The sequence below is a fragment of the Pseudoliparis swirei genome, chromosome 20, assembly GCF_029220125.1.
Source record: "Pseudoliparis swirei isolate HS2019 ecotype Mariana Trench chromosome 20, NWPU_hadal_v1, whole genome shotgun sequence".
Lineage (NCBI taxonomy): Eukaryota > Metazoa > Chordata > Actinopteri > Perciformes > Liparidae > Pseudoliparis > Pseudoliparis swirei.
Window position 1 is genome coordinate 27,088,144 of NC_079407.1, and position 22,364 is coordinate 27,110,507.

Consider the following 22,364-nt stretch of genomic DNA (forward strand, 5'->3'; position numbering starts at 1 on the left):
CTAAAGTCCACAATCAGCTCCTTAGTTTTGGTGACATTCATGATGAGGCTGTTGTCCTGGCACCAGAGTGACAGATCAGCAACTTCCTCCAGGTAGGCCTTCTCGTCGTTGTCGGAGATCAGGCCCACCACCACTGTGTCATCCGCAAACTTGATGATGGTGTTGGAGCTGAACCTGGCCACACAGTCATGTGTGTACAGGGAGTACAGTAGGGGTCTGAGGACGCAACCCTGGGGATCCTGTGTTCAGGGTGAGGGGTTTGGAGGTGTCTGCCCACCCTGACCACCTGTGGCCTGGCGGTCAGGAAGTCCAGGAACCAAGCACACAGGGGGGTGTTCAGTCCCAGCTCAATCAGCTTGCCGGCCAGTCTGGAGGGGACTATGGTGTTGAAAGCTGAACTATAATCAATGAACAGCAGTCTCACATAGCCCCCCCTCTGGCTGTCCAGATGAGAGAGTGTGGTGTGCAGTACCTGGGAGACAGCATCATCCGTGGATCTGTTTGGGCGATAAGCAAACTGCAGCGGGTCCATGGAGGAAGGGAGGAAGGCGCAGATGTAGTCCTTTATCAGCCTCTCAAAGCATTTCATGACCACCGAGGTGAGGGCCACCGGTCGGTAGTCATTCATACATGCTGGAGAAGCATTCTTGTGTATTGTCTAGTGACTTCCATCAACTATTCACCAGAGAAACAGCAGGAAAATGCATCACACACACACACACACAGACATGCACACACACACTAACACACAGACACTCACACACACAAACATACACAGAAACACACACTCACTAACACACACACACACACACACACACAGACAGACACAGAGACATACACACACTCACTCACACTAACACACACACCTCCTTTCTTTCATGTGCCATGTCTTTGAAGATGAGGAGGGGTTCATTACATATCGTCAGGGCAACGTGACTTCACTTGACTTCACCTTCCATCGTTCATAAGAACCCACGGGGAGAGAGGGAGGGAGAGAGAGAGAGAGAGAGAGAGAGAGAGGAAGGGAACAGGGTGAGGAGACAAAATGAGAGGAAGAGTAGCGGAGGGGTGCATCGGAGGAGGAGGATATGAAGTGAGAGGAAGAAGAAGGATAAAAAAAAGGCAGAGAACAGAAGATGGCGAGAAGGAGAGAGCCGGTGAGAAGCAGAAGGGATGAGAGAAGGGATGAGGGTCTGTTCATCATGAGGAGAGGACAGCGAGCTCCGGTGCGTTGAAGGTCGCGTTGAGGGGAAATAACTCGGCCGCCGTCGGCTCGCCGCACAACAGTGCTTCCTGTTTGTGTAACGCACACATCGACACGCCCACATCGACACGGCGGCCACGCCGACACATTGCCACGCCCACACGGCGGCCACGCACACGCCCGACGGACGGGAAGGTGACGGAATAGCAGCGGGTGGTCGGTCGACGCGATATAATGACCTGTAATGACCTGTATGACCTGTAATGACCTGTAATGACCTGTAATGACCTGTAATGACCTGTAATGACCTGTAATGACCTGTATGACCTGTAATGACCTGTAATGACCTGTATGACCTGTAATGACCTGTATGACCTGTAATGACCTGTAATGACCTGTAATGACCTGTAATGACCTGTAATGACCTGTAATGACCTGTAATGACCTGTAATGACCTGTATGACCTGTAATGACCTGTAATGACCTGTATGACCTGTAATGACCTGTAATGACCTGTAATGACCTGTATGACCTGTAATGACCTGTAATGACCTGTATGACCTGTAATGACCTGTAATGACCTGTAATGACCTGTAATGACCTGTAATGACCTGTATGACCTGTAATGACCTGTATGACCTGTAATGACCTGTATGACCTGTAATGACCTGTAATGACCTGTATCGTGATGAATGAACATGAACTCGTGGTCGTCCGGTGGCCGCCGCCGCCCACCGGCCTCCTCTGGACGCCATCTTTAATTTAACGCACATGAAAAAAACACTAATATATGCGAGTCTAGCCGGATCGACCTGTAAGCAGACAGAGACTAGACACTAAAGGGGCTGTGTGTGTGTGTGTGTGTGTGTGTGTGTGTGTGTGTCTCTCGCACTGGGAGAGAAATTATTAGTATCACAACAGCCAAATACTGATACACTCTGGCTGAGTGTTTTGAGTGAGCCAGCTGCAGCTGCAGGCGGTAACACACACACACACACACACACACACACACACACACACACACACACACACACACACACACACACACACACACACACACACACACACACACACACACACACACACACACACACACACACACACACACATACAAAAACACACACATATGCATACACACACACACACACACAAGTAGACAGACAAGTAGACACACACACAACTCCTAGTGGTGTCTCTGCAGCCTCAATTATGAAAAGTGTGTATGTGTTTTACAGACGTGACGTGACATGTTCAGTGCTAGTCTGTGTGTGTGTGTGTGTGTGTGTGTAGAAAGCCAGAGTGTAACTGGCACTGGGGGAATACGTGGTAATTAAGAGAAAACTGTGCAGAGGTTCACAGCGGGGTAATTGGCTCTCGTGCATCTATTTCAGGACAACACACACACACACTAATAGAAAGACATGCACAAGCAACTTACACACACACACACACACACACACACACACACACACACACACACACACACACACACACACACACACACACACACACACACACACACACACACACACACACACACACACACACACACACACACACACACACACCTTTCCTCAGCCCATACATGATCAATAAGTCAGTGTGAGACGTGCTCTGCAGTGTGTGTGTGTGTGTGTGTGTGTGTGTGTTTTAGCTGTTGTCAGCTCGGCCTTTGATGGAAAACAAAAGATGTGACCCTGGATGGACTGAAGGTCTTCCCTCAAGACTAAAAAAGCACCACAACGTGAGAAACCAGAGCTTTGTTATGCAGTAGGGGGGGGGGGGTCTATTGTCACAATTTCACGTTTTTAATACATGAATCGAATTTAAAAACCGCTGCTACAAAACGCAAAGTCATTATGTGCACATGCTACACACATGTACCTTACCCTAACCCTTTTTTGGGGGGGGTATTGAAAGTTATTTTTATTACATGACGTAAGGTTATGTAGACTAATGTCACAAATAATGTTTTAATAAATGAATAAAATAAAATAAAAAACGTTGCTACATAACGCGAAGTTATTATGTGCACATGCCACACATGTAAAAAAAATATTATAAATTATATATATTTTTTGTATTGAAAGTTATTTTTACTACATGAAGTAAGGTTATGGGTCGGGGAGACTAATGTCACAAATCATGTTTTTATAAATGAATAAAATTAAATAAAAAACGTTGCTACATAACGCGAAGTTATTATGTGCACATGCTACACATATGTAAAAATAATGTCTATTTTTTTTTTATTTTATTGAAAGTTATTTTTACTACATGACGTAAGGTTACGGAAAGGGAACCGCAACAATATCGTAGCATCCCCGACATTGGTGCTTTTTGTATAAATACATATTTCACGTTAGCCCACCGTAGCTTGTTCTAGCTAACGCTATACTGACGTTTGACGGCTCGCGCGACGTTCTAGGTTCATATTCGCGTCACTAGGTAACCGTTACTGACCGTTACCCGTTACTGACCGTTACCCCCAAGCTAGCGAACGTCGCTAACGTCTTTCTTCACCCTTTTAATTGTGTGTGTTTTTCGCCCGCGGTATCCTGACGTTTGACGGCTCGCGCGACGTTCTAAGGTTCATATTCGCGTCACTAGGTAACCGTTACTGACCGTTAACCGTTACTGACCGTTACCCCCAAGCTAGCAAACGTCGCTAACGTCTTTCTTCACCCTTTTAATTGTGTGTGTTTTCGCCCGCGGTATCCGTCGCTATTGTGCGCGTGTGTGTTCATTAAACCACAACATCCACCTCTCGGGTTACACTGTTATCTGTCATTGTCTGGACAGAAAGAAGAAAAAAACACAACATAACGGAAATCACTCACCTTCCTCGGCGGCGGCTGCATTTTGGAGTATTGACATGAATGGTATCTCCCTCCCGAGAAGTGTCGTAATTCCAAGAGGAAATCCAAAAATCAGTGCGGGGGGGGACTAATATTGTTGTCTCCTCAAAACAAACAAACAAACAAATCCTCCCCTTTCAGATGGACAAAGGGGGGGAAACGGGAGTTAAATGTGTACTCCGGCGGCCATGATTGATGATAAATGGCTCGTTTGTCTGGGAGTGAAGCTCCGGAGGAGGAGAAGAAGAACACACACACACACACACACACACACACACACACGCGCGCGCGGGCTGCTGCCACTGAGGAGGACGAGCGGGGACGACACGGGCTCGAGGAGCAGGAGGGCAGACGGGTGGAGGAGAAGAAGAAAAGCAGAGGGAAGGGATGAGGGGTGTTGACGAGCGGTCTCAGCTCAACGGCGCCACCGTGTGGCGAAGCACGGGACATCACCCCCGGGGACAGAAAAGCCATCCTTTTTTTATTCTGCCTCCCTATTCGCGTAACCTCGATTAACACTCTCTCAAAAGGTGTTTTAAAGCAAATAGAAGGTGATAAATACAAACACGTGGCTCATGTTATGATTATATATGTTGTTGTTCCTCTCCGCTGCGGCACAGGCCTGCTCAAAAGAGAGAAGATTGACACCGATCGGAGCTCTGGGTCCCGCAGACCTGCATAGCAACAAGAAGCCGCAGTCGATCGCGGAAAAATCGATGGTGGTGGTAGAGGATGAAAAACAGAATACAAAAAGACACACACACACACATGGAAGAAGAAACAAAAGACCAAATATTTGACGCTATTGTTAGTCATGATAATTTAAGATATTTTATTTTCTGCCCTATATTTCAAATTCAACTGAAATTATCCTTGGCTTTTTTAGGTGTCACATAAACAAATATATATACATATATATATATAAATGTATATATATAAATGTATATATGTATATGTATATATATATATAAATGTATATATATATATATTATATTTAACATTTTACAAATCGGTAATACTTTATATATATATATATATTTCAATAATTTATATATATATTATATATATATACATTATTGAAATATATATGTTTCTATATATATATAAACATATATATTTCAATAATGTATATATATATAAACTAACTACCCTTTTGCAAATCGGTAATGTTTCATATATATATATATTTCAATATTTTATATATATATATATATATATATATTTGTGTGTGATATAATTTAGTATACTCTTACTATGGGATACTGGGGGGAGTATGCAGTTAAAACGGGGCCATTGGGGTTCATTGGAAGTGAACCATTAATAAAAACACATAACAATAGAGAGTGTCTGAATGCCTTGTAAAGAGTTCAACAGTTCAACAGCACCTGTGCATCATGTAGCTTTATGTATGCGTGGCTGTGGATAAATAATATAACATACACTAATATCAAACTATAAATTAGTGTTATATGGTATGGGAACAAGGCCTTACGAAAACATCCTGGAACTGATATCTCTGGAAGCATTCATTTGGGGATTGATAGAAGAAAAGGCAGAAGTCCTGTCATGCCTCCGTGCCTCGGCCAGAGGTGACGGGTCGTGTAATCATTGATACGCCGTGTTTCTGGAGCAGGTAACTATTTCCCCTTGGGGATTAATAAAAGTGTATATTTATTTTTTATTTATGTAAGGCAGTATGTGCTCTTTCTCCCCTTTCCTCTCCGGAGAACACTCAAACTAACACACATATTCAAACACATGCACACACACACAATCGCAGTCAGAGAAACCAAACACATCTGTTAACACCCACACACACACACACACACACACACAACCTTCTGCCAGTGGCACAGAATAATACATGGCCGGCAGTGGTTGTGGGATCATCCTGTATCTGTGTGGATCCTGCCAGGATGCTTCTGGTTTATGATTTCTCTCGGAGGATTTTCTATATTTCTTTAGGCGTACTAAGGTAAGACATAAGTAGTTTAATTAAAAGTACACAATCTGCACAGATGATCTGTTTTCACTCATTGCATATGAGTGCCTGAAGTGTGAGAAATCACTTGTAATCTTTGAGATTCTTTGTATATTGTGTTGTTGTTGGAAAGTCTGTGTGGAGCCAAAAGAACCAAATACTCATATTTCTGATTGCATGACTTCAAAAAGTCTTCTGTGAATATGATTTAATTGTGATTTACTTGTAAAATAGCTTTTATATTTTTTATATTGGTGTTTAAGAAAAAGTAATAGCTAATTGTAAGAACAATGTATTCTTATTTCTATGCCCTATTAAAAGCTAAGTTACCAAAAAAACAAAAAAAGAACAAAAAAAGTTGACAACTATATAACTCCATACTTATAGTGAACAACTTCTTATCCTCTGCTTGCACAATAACATCTTCCTCTATTTACCTCATGTGCAGGCAGAAGCTGGTCTTGACAGACACACACACACACACACACACACACACCTCCAGAGATCCCCCCCCCCCTGAAGTATCTCAGGCATTCAGCCTCAGACACACGGTGCTTCTGCCCGTGAGAATGAGGAACCGTTACGCGGGATAGCAGTCATCCAGTGTGAGTAGAGTTCAACGTTTGAGGAGGATTTCTGGATGCATTGTGTTGCAATGCGGTTGTGTTGTTTTGTACGCATAATTCAACACACGACTGCACGGTGTGTGCTGTGCGGACTGCAGGTCGGGGGCCACAGAGGGAGCCTCTCCGCCTCAGATCTGTTATCAGTTAAGAATCAACCTGGAGCTTGTTTTTGAAGAGGAGAAAAAAGGTCAGCGGAGACTTCATGGCGAGCGAGAAAAGAAGAAATGATGTCAGAGAGAGAGAGAGGAGGGGAGAACAGAAGAGAGGTTGACTCGCCGTGCAGCTCCCGTCTTATTTCACAAGGAATCACTTCCATGTTATTCCATGTTTTTAGATAAGTAGACAAAGGGAAATGAACCGAGGTCAACAAACTGAAATAACGGATCTCTAAACGGGTCGGGTTCGTTCCTCCGTCTCTCGCCCTTTGATGTTTTTCTGCTGCTCTTAAAGTCGTATCAAAAGTTATCACCACAGAAGTCTGTGTGGATCTTCTACAGCTCAGTATATATGTTAAAATAGCATTGTTTTTCCATTCAGTGGAGAGAGAGAGGAGGGTAAGTTAAAGGTTAGCCTGATAGTGTTTAAGTACTCTGCTGTGACGAGGTGGAGCCAGAACAACGTGTGACTCACGTATCCAGTGCTCCTCTATATGAAGTCTATAAGACACACAGCAGCCATGACAGGAGGCGGCCGGCACAGCCAGGCCCAAGAAACCCCAAGGGACGTCTTTGAGTGAGTAAAGTGTGATGGAGGGATGAACATTCATCCATAAGGAGAGAGGGAAGAGGAGAGGAGCTCAGTGTATCCTAAACGTCCATAAGGAGAGGAGAGGAGAGAGGAGCTCAGTGTATCCTAAACGTCCATAAGGAGAGGAGAGGAGAGAGGAGCTCAGTGTATCCTAAGCGTCCATAAGGAGAGAGGAGAGGAGAGGAGCTCAGTGTATCCTAAACGTCCATAAGGAGAGAGGAGAGGAGAGAGGAGCTCAGTGTATCCTAAACGTCCATAAGGAGAGAGGAGAGGAGAGGAGCTCAGTGTATCCTAAACGTCCATAAGGAGAGAGGAGAGAGGAGCTCAGTGTATCCTAAACGTCCATAAGGAGAGAGGAGAGGAGAGGAGCTCAGTGTATCCTAAGCGTCCATAAGGAGAGAGGAGAGGAGAGAGCAGCTCAGTGTATCCTAAACATCCATAAGGAGAGAGGAGAGGAGAGAGGAGCTCAGTGTATCCTAAACATCCATAAGGAGAGAGGAGAGGAGAGAGGAGCTCAGTGTATCCTAAACGTCCATAAGGAGAGAGGAGAGAAGAGAGGAGCTCAGTGTATCCTAAACGTCCATAAGGAGAGAGGAGAGGAGAGAGGAGCTCAGTGTATCCTAAACGTCCATAAGGAGATAGGAGAGGAGAGAGGAGCTCAGTGTATCCTAAACGTCCATAAGGAGAGAGGAGAGAGGAGCTCAGTGTATCCTAAACGTCCATAAGGAAAGAGGAGAGGAGAGAGGAGCTCAGTGTATCCTAAACGTCCATAAGGAGAGAGGAGAGAGGAGCTCAGTGTATCCTAAATGTCCATAAGGAGAGAGGAGAGAGGAGCTCAGTGTATCCTAAACGTCCATAAGGAAAGAGGAGAGGAGAGAGGAGAGGAGCTCAGTGTATCCTAAACGTCCATAAGGAGAGAGGAGAGAGGAGCTCAGTGTATCCTAAACGTCCATAAGGAGACAGGAGAGGAGAGAGGAGCTCAGTGTATCCTAAGCGTCCATAAGGAGAGAGGAGAGGAGAGAGGAGAGGAGCTCAGTGTATCCTAAACGTCCATAAGGAGAGTGGAGAGGAGAGAGGAGCTCAGTGTATCCTAAACGTCCATAAGGAGAGAGGAGAGAGGAGTTCAGTGTATCCTAAACGTCCATAAGGAGAGAGGAGATAGGAGCTCAGTGTATCCTAAACGTCCATAAGGAGAGAGGAGATAGGAGCTCAGTGTATCCTAAGCGTCCATAAGGAGAGAGGAGAGGAGATAGGAGCTCAGTGTATACTAAACGTCCATAAGGAGAGAGGAGAGAGGAGTTCAGTGTATCCTAAACGTCCATAAGGAGAGAGGAGATAGGAGCTCAGTGTATCCTAAACGTCCATAAGGAGAGAGGAGAGAGGAGCTCAGTGTATCCTAAACGTCCATAAGGAGAGAGGAGAGGAGAGAGGAGCTCAGTGTATCCTAAACGTCCATAAGGAGAGAGGAGAGAGGAGCTCAGTGTATCCTAAACGTCCATAAGGAGAGAGGAGAGGAGCTCAGTGTATCCTAAGCGTCCTCCAGCTGGATGGAGGCCGATAGCAGAATCTCTAGAGGCTCTAGGGGTCCATGTGTTCCACCAGAAGGCCTCTCTTCTTCCTCTTCTTCTTCTTCTTCTTCTTCTTCTTCTTCTTCTTCTTCTTCTTCCTCTTCTTCTTCTTCTTCTTCTTCTTATTCCTCTTCTTCTTCCTCTTCCTCTTCTTCTTCTTCTTCCTCTTCTTCTTCTTCTTCTACTACTTCTTCTTCTTCTGCTACATCTTGTTCATTCTTATTCTACTCCCTCTTCTTCTCTTCTTCTTCCTCTTCTTCTTCCTCTTCTTCTTCTTCTTCTTCTTCTTCTGCTACATCTTTTTCATTCTTCTTCTACTCCCTCTTCTTCTTCTTCTTCTTCTACTTTTACTACTTCTTCTTCATTCTTCTTCTACTCCCTCTTCTTCTTCTTCTTCATTCTTCTTCTACTCCCTCTTCTTCTTCTTCTACTTTTACTACTTCTTCTTCTTCTTCTTCTTCTTCTTCTTCCAGGTATAAATGCATTACATTCCCACATCCATCCTCTTCCCCCTCAGGCGCTTCCACAACCCAAGATGGCCGCCTTCCTCAACGCCACCGCCCCGCCCACCGTCAGCGTCTTCTTCTGCCACTTCAACGAGGACTTCAAGTACCTCCTGCTGCCCGTCAGCTTCGCCCTGGTGTTCGTGGCGGGCCTGGCGCTGAACGCCACGGCGCTGTTCGTGATCGTGTTCCGCACCAAGAGCTGGACGCCCTCCACCGTGTACATGTTCCACCTGTCGGTGTGCGACACGCTGTACGTGCTCACGCTGTACGTGTTCACGCTGTACGTGTTCACGCTGTACGTGCTCACGCTGTACGTGCTCACGCTGTACGTGTTCACGCTGTACGTGCTCACGCTGTACGTGTTCACGCTGTACGTGCTCACGCTGTACGTGCTCACGCTGTACGTGTTCACGCTTGCACGCTCTCACGCTGCGTGTTCACGCTGTACGTGCTCACGCTGTACGTGTTCACGCTGTACGTGCTCACGCTGTCCGTGTTCACGCTATCGTGTCACGCTATGCACGTGCTCACGCTATGCGTGCTCACGCTGCACGCGTGTTCACGCTATGCACGTGCTCACGCTTCACGCTGCGTTCACATTGCGTGTTCACGCTATGCGTGTTCACGCTGCTCACGCTATGCGTGCACGCTCACGCTGCACGTGTTCACGCTGTCGTTCACGCTGCACGCGTGCTCACGCTATGCGTGCTCACGCTGTACGTGTTCACGCTATGCGTGTTCACGCCTGCGTGCTCACGCTATGCGTGTTCACGCTGCGTGCTCACGCTGTGCACGCGTTCACGCTGCACGTGCTCACGCTGCACGTGCTCACGCTATGCGTGCTCACGCTGTACGCGTTCACGCCTGCACGTGTTCACGCTGCGTGCTCACGCCTGCGTGTTCACGCTGTACGTGCTCACGCTGTACGTGCTCACGCTGTACGTGCTCACGCTGTACGTGTTCACGCTGTACGTGTTCACGCTGTACGTGCTCACGCTGTACGTGCTCACGCTATGTACGTGTTCACGCTATGCACGTGCTCACGCTGTACGTGTTCACGCTGTACGTGCTCACGCTGTACGTGCTCACACTGTACGTGTTCACGCTGTACGTGTTCACAATGTACGTGCTCACGCTGTACGTGCTCACGCTGTACGTGTTCACGCTGTGCGTGCTCACGCTATGCGTGCTCACGCTGTACGTGTTCACGCTTGCACGTGCTCACGCTGCACGTGCTCACGCTGTCGTGTCACGCTACGTGCTCACGCTATGCGTGTTCACGCTATGCGTGCTCACGCTGTGCGTGCTCACGCTGTGCGTGTTCACGCTATGCACGTGCTCACGCTGTACGTGCTCACGCTATGCGTGTTCACGCCTGTACGTGTCACGCTATGCGTGCTCACGCTATGCGTGTTCACGCTGCACGTGTTCACGCTGCGTGCTCACGCTACGTGCTCACGCTGTACGTGCTCACACTGTACGTGCTCACCCTGCACGTGTTCACCCTGCACGCGCTCACGCTGCACGTGCTCACGCTATGCGTGTTCACGCTGTACGTGCTCACGCTATGCGTGCTCACGCTGCGTGTTCACGCGTGTTCACGCTACGTGTCACGCTATGCGTGTTCACGCTGTGCGTGCTCACGCTATGCGTGTTCACGCTATGCGTGTTCACGCTATGCACGTGCTCACGCTATGCGTGTTCACGCTATGCGTGCTCACGCTACGTGCTCACGCTATGCGTTCACGCTTGCGTGCTCACGCTATGCGTGTTCACGCTGTACGTGTTCACGCTGCGTGCTCACGCGTGTTCACGCTACGTGTTCACGCTATGCGTGCTCACGCTGTACGTGCTCACGCTGTGCGTGTTCACGCTGCACGTGCTCACGCTATGCGTACGTGTTCACGCTGCGTGTTCACGCTATGCGTGTCACGCTGCGTGCTCACGCTATGCGTGTTCACGCATGCGTGCTCACGCTGCGTGTCACGCTATGCGTGTTCACGCTATGCGTGCTCACGCGTGCTCACGCTATGCGTGTTCACGCATGCGTGCTCACGCTGTACGTGCTCACGCTATGCGTGTTCACGCTATGCGTGCTCACGCCTGCACGTGTTCACGCTATGCGTGCTCACGCTATGCGTGTCACGCTATGCACGTGCTCACGCTGTACGTGTTCACGCTATGCGTTTCACGCTGTGCGTGCTCACGCTATGCGTGTTCACGCTGCACGTGTTCACGCTGTACGTGCTCACGCGTGCACGCTATGCGTGTTCACGCTATGCGTGCTCACGCTATGCGTGCTCACGCTTGCGTGTTCACGCTATGCGTGTCACGCTATGCGTGCTCACGCTATGCGTGTTCACGCCTGCTCACGCTGCGTGTTCACGCTGCGTTCACGCTACGTGCTCACGCTATGCGTGTCACGCTGTACGTGCTCACGCTGCGTGCTCACGCTGTGCGTTCACGCTGCACGCGTGCTCACGCTATGCGTGCTCACGCTGTACGTGCTCACGCTACGTGTTCACGCTGTACGCGTGCCACGCGTGTTCACGCTATGCGTGCTCACGCTGTACGTGTTCACGCTGCACGTGTTCACGCTGCACGCGTGCTCACGCTATGCGTGTTCACGCTGCGTGTTCACGCTATGCGTGCTCACGCTGCACGTGTCACGCTGCACGTGTTCACGCTTGCACGTGCTCACGCTATGCGTGTTCACGCGCTATGCGTTCACGCTGTACGTGCTCACGCTGTACGTGTTCACGCTGTACGTGCTCACGCTGTACGTGCTCACGCTGTACGTGTTCACGCTGTACGTGTTCACGCTGTACGTGCTCACGCTGTACGTGTTCACGCTGTACGTGCTCACGCTGTACGTGCTCACGCTGTACGTGTTCACGCTGTACGTGTTCACGCTGCGTGCTCACGCTGCACGTGTTCACGCTATGCGTTCACGCTGTGCGTGCTCACGCTTGCGTGTCACGCTATGCACGTGCTCACGCTGTACGTGCTCACGCTTGCACGTGCTCACGCTATGCGTGCTCACGCTGCGTACTCACGCTGTACGTGTTCACGCTGTACGTGCTCACGCTGTACGTGTTCACGCTGTACGTGCTCACGCTGTACGTGTTCACGCTGTACGTGCTCACGCTGTACGTGTTCACGCTGTACGTGTTCACGCTGTACGTGCTCACGCTGTACGTGCTCACGCTGCCCTTCCTCGTCGTCTACTACGCCGACCAGAACCACTGGACAAAGAGGAGAGCCGCTCTGCAAGATCATCCGCTTCCTGTTCTACACCAACCTATACGGTACGGGGGGGGGGGGACACACACTGTACGGTCTGATACACACAGAACAATGATGGTTCTTACACGGTTCTTTAAAAGGCGGTGTGGGTTTTTAAGAAGAACCATCACCTACTGAAGAACCATTTTTGGTGCCTTAAAGAACCATTTTTTAAAGGTTCTTTGAGGCACCTTCATAGGTTCTTTGAAGAACTATTTAAGGAAATGGTTCTTTAGAGAACCCTGGTTTGAAAGGTTCTATGTGGAACCAGAAATGGTGCCTTAAAGAAACATTATTTAAGGTTCTTTGAGACACCTTTATCGGTTCTTTGAAGAACTCTTTAAGGAAATGGTTCTTTAAAGAACCCTGGTTTGAAAGGTTCTTTGTGGAACCAGAAATTGTTCCTCGAACAACAATTTGTTGAAGGTTCTTTGAGACACCTTTATAGGTTCTTTGAAGAACTTAAGGAAATGGTTCTTTAAAGAACCCTGGTTTGAAAGGTTCTGTACGGAACCATAAATGCTGCTTTAAAGAACCATTTTTGAAGGTTCTTTGAGACACCTTTACAGGTACTTTAAAGAACTCTTTAAGGAACCCTGGTTTGAAAAGTTCTTCGTGGAACCACAAATGGTTCTTCTATGGCATCACTCTGAAGAACCATTTCCGGTGCCTGATGGCACCTTCATGTTTCCGTGTGTATATAATATGTTTCAGATAAGGCAGCGTGACGCATCACACACAATATTATACACATATAATAAACATCTGTGGCTCTCGGCAGGTTCCATTCTGTTCCTGTGCTGCATCAGTCTGCATCGCTTCATGGGCATCTGCCACCCGGTCCGCTCCCTCTACTGGGTCAGCGCCCGGCGGGCCAAGCTGGTGTCGGTGGCGCTGTGGGCCTGTGTTCTCCTCATCCAGGCTCCCATCCTCTACTTCTCAAGAACCAGGTGAATTGAATGTGAATATCTTTCTTTTCTCTCTAATGTACTGAACGCGTGTTTAAGTGGACATTATACCGATTCCCCATGGTGCCTTAATGGGACACACTTTAAACGGGCACCTTTTCTTTCTTTTTTTCTACGATTCAATGCCAAAAGAAGGAAAGCACAACCATTTCACAATCCTAAATTGTACTCTCTCTTCTTCAGGGTTCGGGGTAGCATTCGGATCTGCTACGACACGACGAGCCCGGAGCTCTTCGACGACTTCCTGGTGTACAGCTCGGTGGTGTCGGTGCTCATGTTCGCCCTGCCCTTCATGGTGGTGATGGTGAGCTACGGCCTCATGGTGCAGAAGCTCCTGGAGCCCGGCTGGGGGTCCGAAGAGGGCGGGTCGGCCCAGAAAACCAAGCAGAAGTCGGTGAAGATGATCATCGTCGTGCTGGCCACGTTCATGCTCTGCTTCCTGCCCTTCCACCTCACCAGGAGCCTCTACTACTCGTTCAGATACCTGAGGCAGATGGATCCATCGCAGGTGAGGCCGGCATTTAATTATAGGACCAAAAGGAAAAGGTCATCATTTAAAGTGTGTCACATTAACTTTTTTAACCCCAGCTTCTTTTTAGGCCTCTGCTCGAAAAAACATACCCAAACTAAAAAATGGTGTATCTCCTTTACCACAAGGGCTATTTGAATAAATTAAGTGTTATAATAAAAGTAAACACTTGTGAGAATACTCCAGATGTGTAAATATCAGCATATAAAGGTAAAATGCACTTTTTATTATGATGATATCTTTGGAATGGTGCAGCTGAAAGGTTTAAATTTCCTCAGCATCATAGCACAATATCTAAAGAGTATGTCTGCAAAGTTTGACTCTGAAAAATTGAAGCAGAACAAAGTTAGAGCCTCGCAAGTAGAGACAGTTTAGGTTTCCAAAATGGCCATTTGAGTTTTCTCATGTATCAGAAATATATATTTCACTTTTATATTAATAATGGGGTGCAATACATGGAAACACAGCATGAAAAATATATCCATATATATTGATTTTTTATAAATATGTATTATTTATTATTTAAGACACCCACATAAATCAATACACCGTCCACTTAAACACTCTTTCAGTAAAATAGAGAGACGGAAGTAATGAAGGGAAACTTTCAAAGAGCTTATGGATGCATCACTTTAGTTTTAATATATCTTTTTTGGTCTACCAGGTCAGCTGCAGGTTGCTGGAGGCGTCCAGCGTGGCGTACAAGGTCACGTGACTTTTCGCCAGCGCCAACAGCTGCGTGGACCCCATCCTTTACTTCCTGGCTGGGCAGGAAGCCCGCAGCGTCCTCGTCAAAAAGAAGACAAAGTCGTCTTCATCGGAGCCGACGAGGGTAACCCAACGCTTGACCACGAAACTCTGAGCCCATACCAAATGTTTTTTACATTAATGCAGAATTGTATTATTACTGGTCTCTTGTGGTAGATACAGATGCATACAGATTTTTTTCAATTCATGTTTTATATTGTTGTGTTTGAACAGCTATAATGTACAGAAACGACAGCGTGCTCCACACATGTGGCTTTTCTCAAGGATTATATGGGCAACACTTCACCTGATATCTGTGTAGGAACAAATGTGCATCTATCAGCCTTGCTTTGAATAGTGTGTGTGTGTTACTCTGTGCTATAAAATATGAAGGAACCAAAAAAAGAAGGATAATATGGCATGTGTATAATTTTTCTCATGCACTTTATTGCATTTCTTTATTTGCTGGCTGTCGAGTGAGTCGATGGAGCTCCTGAAGAGAGAAGGTTTTCTTTTTAATTTAAGTTAATTGATTCTCTCTAACTCGGTACACACAGAAAATTAATGGTTCTGAAATGTTTTTTTAAAAGGCTTTGTGGTTCTACGAAGAACCATTTTTTTATTTGAGGCACCATTATGGGTTATTTGAAGAACTTTCTAAGGAAACGGTTCTTTAAAGAACTCTGGTTTGAAAGGTTTTTTGAGGAACCATAAATGGTGCCTTAAAGAACAATTTTTTGGAGGTACTTTGAGACACCTTTACAGGTTCTTTGAAGAACTATTTAAGGAAATGGTTTATTAAAGAACCCTTATTTGAAAGGTTCTTTGAGGAACCAGAAATGGTCCCCCAAAGAACCATTTCTTAAGGTTCTTTGAAGAACTCTTTCAGGAAAATGTTCTTTAAGGAACCGTGGTTTGAAAGGTTCTGTGTGGAACCATATATGGTGCCTTAAAGAACAATTTGTTGAAGGTTCTTTGAGACACCTTTATAGGTTCTTTGAAGAACTTTCAGGAAAATGTTCTTTAAGGAACCGTGGTTTGAAAGGTTCTGTGTGGAACCATATATGGTGCCTTAAGAACAATTTGTTGAAGGTTCTTTGAGACACCTTTACAAATTCTTTGAAGAACTATTTCATGAAATGGTTCTTTAAAGAACCCTGGTTCGAAAAGTTCTTTGTGGAACCATAAATGGTTCTTCTATGGAGTCACTTTGAAGAACCATTTTCGGTTCCAGATGCTCCTTCATGGTTCTGTGTTTAGTGATTTAACAGCGTCTGAGGAGCGGAGCGGTGTGTTTTAAGTGTTTGAGTTTTAAAGCGTTAACTGTGAATTGTGGGAAGAGGAACCTTTAAAAAAAAATCCTTTTGATTTCCATCACCAGTTGTCACTAACACCAGACCACCACTAGAGGGTGAGTAGTCACTAACACCAGACCACCACTAGGGGGCGAGTAGTCACTAACACCAGACCACCACTAGAGGGTGAGTAGTCACTAACACCAGACCACCACTAGGGGGCGAGTAGTCACTAACACCAGACCACCACTAGAGGGCGAGTAGTCACTAACACCAGACCACCACTAGAGGGCGAGTAGTCACTAACACCAGACCACCACTAGAGGGCGAGTAGTCACTAACACCAGACCACCACTAGAGGGCGAGTAGTCACTAACACCAGACCACCACTAGAGGGCGACAGCGTCAAACAAGCCAGTCCATCGCTGTCACGAGCTTGAGTCACGTGACGTCACCAGAGAGACAGCTTTTAAAATACAACTCTTCTTTATTTCAGGAGTAAAAACATCATACAGAAAAAAATGAAATATTATAAATGAACTCTACAAAGTCGATGAGATGAATGTTTTCTTTCTACCGTCAACACCTCAGCTTGAAAACATTTTATAATAATAATCCTAATAAAAGTAAAAGAAACAAATAAAATGAAAAATGTGAAACTGCTGCAACCAATAAATATCCATTCTTATCATAACAAGAAACATGATAGGAAATATGAACACGAGTGGATAAATATCGTAAACTTCTCAACCACGAAGCCACTTGCTGGTTTATTTAACTGTAAAAACAAAATGCATATGTGGGAGTTATGGAGATTAATATCTGGATGTGTGTGTGTGCTGCATGTGTGTGTTCAGCTTTATAAATAAGACACAAATTCTGCACTCAAATGTCAGAAAAATAAAAAAGTATTTATATTATGTTGAGTTCAACCAGAATCCGCTAATATTCACGATGGTGTGAGTTTACGTTTATTTAAATTAATGATGGACTACGAGTGTCACTTATTGGTGCAGACAATACAAACTGTATGCTAGAATAAAAAATAAAAAAACTGTCTTTCTATACCCACCCATATTTACATATAAACATTAATATACATGAGAGATCACGACCCTTCTGAGTCCTTCACGCCGGGGACCCCAAATGGCTCTAACTGCCAGAGGGATGCATATGATGTGATACCGTGTCGGGACCCGGATCCCCGTCTTGGATTTAGTCTAGGTTACAAATATTATTAATAATGCCTCAAATTCATCCTCTGAAACTCTCCACTCACCTCGAGAGGAGAAGAACCGGAGAACTCAACGTTCCCCACGTTCTCCTTCTAATACTTCCTGTAGTACTGAACTCTTAGTGTTTTTTTAATTCAGTCAATACCAGATTAGCTGTTTCCGGTAAATCCATCGTCGGTAGTCTCAGTTCTTATGGCACTTGATCTCAGATAACGTGGTTTTGGGGAGCTTTATGTCCACTATTTGAGCTTTTTGTTATTTTTTGTACATGGAAGCACAGATTTAGGGGCTGAGGATGCACTTTATGATGCACATGATGCATTTTTCCCGCCCTCCGTCAGACAATCTGTTACCACAACGCTGTGCTCTGCTCTGATTGGAGGAGAACGTCTCTGATGTTACGCCTGATGCATCTGTGAAGTACAATATGGTTCCACAGATGCAGATCTATATTCCTCAGTTCTATATTCCTCAGATCTATATTCCTCAGTTCTATATTCCTCAGATCTATATTCCTCAGTTCTATAATCCTCAGTTCTATATTCCTCAGATCTATATTCCTTAGTTCTATATTCCTCAGTTCTATATTCCTCAGTTCTATAATCCTCAGTTCTATATTCCTCTCAGTTCTATATTCCTCAGTTCTATATTCCTCTCAGTTCTATATTCCTCAGATCTATATTCCTCTCAGTTCTATATTCCTCAGTTCTATATTCCTCAGTTCTATATTCCTTAGTTCTATATTCCTCAGTTCTATATTCCTCTCAGTTCTATATTCTCTCAGTTCTATATTCCTCTCAGTTCTATATTCCTCAGATCTATATTCCTCAGTTCTACATTCCTCAGTTCTACGTTCCTCTGGCTGAATAGAGACGGCGTCCTCCGGCTCGAGTCCTCGTGGCTCCACCGTTCCTTTGCCAGCTGTGCGGTTGTCAGTGAGGTCGTATTCAGCAAGGTGGTGTTAGACTACACCCGTCTCTCTCTCTCTCTCTCTCTCCGCCTCTTCACCTGAAGGAGAAGGGGAGAAGGTCAAAAGGTCAAGGCCGTGACGAGATGAACGGACAGAAGAATGCAACAGGTTCTCCCGAAAGATAAATAAACACAATTAACTCGTTGCTCTTCACTTGGGGAAGAAGAAGAAGAAGAAGAAGAAGAAGAAGGAGAGAGAGAGAATGAGGAGGAGAAGAACAAGAAGAAGGAAAAGAAGAAGAAGAAGATGGATGAGGAGGAGGAGAACAACAAGAAGAACAACAAGATGAAGAAGAGGAGAGAGAAGAAGAAGAGGGAGGAGAAGAAGAAGTAGAAGAAGAAGAAGAGTCGTACCTCCTGACTCCAGACGATGAAGACGAGCTGAACGGGTGGAACAAGGAGCTGCGTTGCACCTGGGATGTTTTGGTTGTCACGGTGACCGGCTTGTGTTCGAGGATCTGAGCCACCTGGAACCTGGAAGAGAAACGACCCGTTAGAGTCATGATGACATCACAACCTCACAACCTCACGACATCATGAGATCATGACATCATGACCTCACGACCTCGCGTCATCATGACATCACAACCTCACGATATCACGACATTACAACCTCATTACATCATGACCTCATGACATCATGACATCATGACCTCATGACATCATGACATTACGACCTCATGACATCATGACCTCAAGACATCATGACATCATGACATCATGACATCATGATGCACCTCCAATAAAACTATTTACAGAGTTTAAAGATCTAGTAAAAAATATAAATTATAAAGCCAAAGTATGTAAAAGTTACTGATCTTGCAGCTGTCATTAATTATTAAATAACATATAATTATATTCATATAACTACTGATACTGAACAAATAGCTGACTGAATTATTATCTAATATTATTATAATAATAATATTATATTTGACCAACTTCTCATATCTTGGTGGGTGAAATTGATGTCTAGAAAGTTATTATTATTATTATTATTATTATTATTATTAACTATCTCTCAAATAAAAGTATTGAACAACAAAAATGTTGTGCAGCTGCAGTAAAAAATATAAAGTAAAAGTATGTAAGAGTTACTGATCTTGCAGCTGTCATTAATTATTAAATTGTATCTCATTAAATTAATATAACTACTGATACTGAACAAATAGCTGGCTGAATTATTAGATAATATGTGTAGGTGTATTATTATTATTATTATTATTATTAACTATCTTTCAAATAAAAGTAGTAAATCACTTTTATTAAATGTTGTGCAGCTGCAGTAAAAAAGTAGCAGAACAAGTGAAAAATAAAACATATCATCGCTGCGTGTGTCATGTGACGTGTGTGTGAACCAACATGGCCGCCGCTCACCTCCCCACGGACAACACCGTCGTCTTCCCCTCCCTCTCCTCCTTCTCCTCCTTCTCTTCTTCCGTCTTGTCCTGCACACTATTTGGCACGCCGGCGTCCGTGTGGTCGAGGAACACGCCCTCCAGCAGGGGCCTCCTCAGCTGGTCCGGGGACTGGTCCAGGGAGGGCAGCATCAGGGTCTGGGGGGTCTTCAGCGAGTCCAGGGGCGGGATGAGGACGGCGGGCCACTTCCTCTGGGCGCAGCGGCTGCAGCGCAGGCCGTGCTTAGGGGTCAGGCCCGAGAGGCCGGAGATGGTGTGCAGGTGGGACTGATGGGGGCAGAGCCGGGGGAGGGGCCGGAAGGGGGCCAGCGGAGACAGCATGGGGAACCTGGAGAGGAGGAGGAGGAGGAGGAGGAGGAGGGATGGGGGGGAGGAGGAGGAGGAGGAGGAGGAGGGAGGGAGGAGGGAGGAGGAGGAGGAGGGAGGAGGGAGGAGGAGGAGGAGGAGGAGGGAGGAGGAGGAGGAGGGAAGAGGAGGGAGGAGGAGGAGGATGAGAGGGGGAGGGAGGAGGGAAGAGGAGGAGGATGGAGGGGGAGGAGGAGGGGGAGGAGAGAGGAGGAGGAGGGAGGAGGAGGAGGAGAGAGGAGGGAGGAGGAGGGGAAGAGGAGGAGGAGGAGGAGGAGGAGAGGGAGGAGGAAGGGGAGGAGGGAAGAGGAGGAGGAGGAGGAGGAGGAGGAGGAGGGGGAGGAGGAGGAGGAGAGGAGGAGGAGGAGGAGGAGGAGGAGGGAGGAGGAGGAGGATGAGGAGAGGAGGTGGAGAGGGGAGGAGGAGGGAGGAGAGGAGGAGGAGAGGAGGGAGGGAGGAGAGGAGGAGGAGGAGGGAGGAGGAGGAGGAGGAGGAGGAGGAGGAGGAGGAGGAGGGGAGGAGGGGAGGAGGAGGGGGGGAGGAGGAGGAGGGGGGAGGGAGGAGGAGGAGGAGGAGGGATATAATAAAGCATAATAATGTATTCTATATATATATATCAATATATTTAAATATAAATATGTATTTATATATTTAGAAATATCCAAACATGACCGTACATTTACAGCCTTTGTTTATTGCTAGTATGTAAATGGTATAAAAATATAAATACAATATAATCTAAAGTTTATATTTCTTTGCAGCCGGGCCTCTTTATTGTTGTTCTCTCCATTGTTCTTTCAGGTGAATGCAGCTGTGTTGTACGAGCATGACATATAGTGACCCCTGCAGAACACACACACACACACACACACACACACAGGATCTGGAAGCTTTCCAGAGCCTGTGTGTGTGTGTGTGTGTGTCCGAATGTTCTCGACTCTGAGGCTCACGTGTCACAAAGGACTATTGTAGACGTGCGTGCGGCAGTGTAATGGACGAGATGACCGCCTGCTCGGCGATGATGTCATGAGGCTCGGGTGTGAGGACCGCTCGCCGCTCGCCTGCTGATGAAGGGAAACACGGCGCTGCGGACGGCGGACGTGAAGCGGCGTGTTCGCTGGATTTGTCAGATTAACGGCCGACCGCCGCGAGAACTTTTAACGCCCTTAAATTGCAGCCACGGTCGTGTAAACTGTGTGACCTCAATGACCTCAGTGACCTCAGTGACCTCAGTGGCCTTCAACGGCCTCCGTGACAGACTTGATCCACGTGACTCAAGCGGCGGCGGTGGCGACCGCGTCAGACGCCAAAGCGTCCGCCCGAATGGAATGGAGACGACGTGTGAATTAACATGAGAGCACTTTCTTTCTTTCTTTGTTAAAGAAAAATATTTAAAAATATAGAAACAAATATAGAAAAAAACGTTTTAAAAATACGGGAAGATGTGAAAAATGTTTCTTATATTTAAAGAAATAAAAACCTGTGACAGAGTTATAGATTTAATATGGCTCTACTGGGAGCTCGAGGCACAAAACTATGTGCACATTGTATAGTAAGTAAATATTAAATAAATACATTTATATATATATATAGTATTTTTTTCCTTATATATATATATAATTTTTTTAAATATATATATTATATTATATATATAAATGTATATATATATATATATATTAGTTTTTCTACTTATGTCTGTCGTTTTTTATTCTAGTATTTTATTATTTATTTTTTCTCCTCTTTTTGTCACTTAAAATGTATTGTGAGTTATTTTTTATTCAGTGAAACTGAAAAAGAATCATGAAATAAAATGTAAAAAATAAATAAAGATAGGTGCAATTCTAAAGGTGTTTTCTGAGTCTACACACACACACACACACACACACACACACACACAGACACACACACGGTCAGGACGTTGATTTGGTAGTTAGAGCCTCTTCACAGCTTGATATGGAGCGGCGTGAAGGTAAAGCATGTAGTGAACATTGTGTGTGTGTGTGTACGTGTGTGTGTGTGTGTACGTGTGTGTGTGTGTGTGTGTGTGTGTGTGTGGTCTCGTACCTGATGGACGAGCCTTTGC

At 45.8% G+C, this 22,364-nt stretch overlaps 3 protein-coding genes across 8 annotated transcripts in view; 1 reads left to right on the forward strand and 2 right to left on the reverse strand.

Annotated features, from left to right (window-relative positions):
* The window catches only part of LOC130210528 (F-BAR and double SH3 domains protein 2-like), a 62,569-nt gene extending 58,250 nt beyond the window's left edge, over positions 1–4,319 (reverse strand). For 3 of the 6 annotated variants that reach the window (XM_056440912.1, XM_056440916.1, XM_056440914.1), the window contains exon 1: positions 4,045–4,318. In XM_056440912.1, the coding sequence (XP_056296887.1) occupies positions 4,045–4,065 (21 nt within the window). In that variant the 5' untranslated portion in view covers positions 4,066–4,318. Of the gene's footprint in view, positions 1–4,044 lie in introns of all 6 variants that reach the window. The other 3 variants (XM_056440913.1, XM_056440911.1, XM_056440915.1) reach the window with 2 other exon arrangements.
* Positions 4,320–9,519: 5,200 nt separating this feature from the next.
* Positions 9,520–15,427, forward strand: LOC130211338 (P2Y purinoceptor 2-like). Its single transcript, XM_056442077.1, is given in 6 exon segments — positions 9,520–9,734; positions 12,679–12,739; positions 12,741–12,798; positions 13,557–13,725; positions 13,927–14,251; positions 14,937–15,427. Coding segments are annotated over 6 exon segments (1,026 nt in total). The 3' UTR covers positions 15,135–15,427.
* A 1,354-nt stretch (positions 15,428–16,781) lies between these two features.
* relt (RELT TNF receptor) overlaps positions 16,782–22,364 on the reverse strand; it is a 40,436-nt gene continuing 34,853 nt past the window's right edge. Inside the window, exons 8-11 of the mRNA XM_056441674.1 lie at positions 22,346–22,364; positions 19,896–20,264; positions 18,873–18,992; positions 16,782–18,557 (exon numbers count right to left, since the gene is read on the reverse strand). The exon at positions 22,346–22,364 is cut by the window's right edge and continues 60 nt beyond it. Coding sequence (XP_056297649.1) covers positions 18,554–18,557; positions 18,873–18,992; positions 19,896–20,264; positions 22,346–22,364 — 512 coding nt within the window. The 3' untranslated portion in view covers positions 16,782–18,553. The remainder of the gene's footprint in view (positions 18,558–18,872; positions 18,993–19,895; positions 20,265–22,345) is intronic.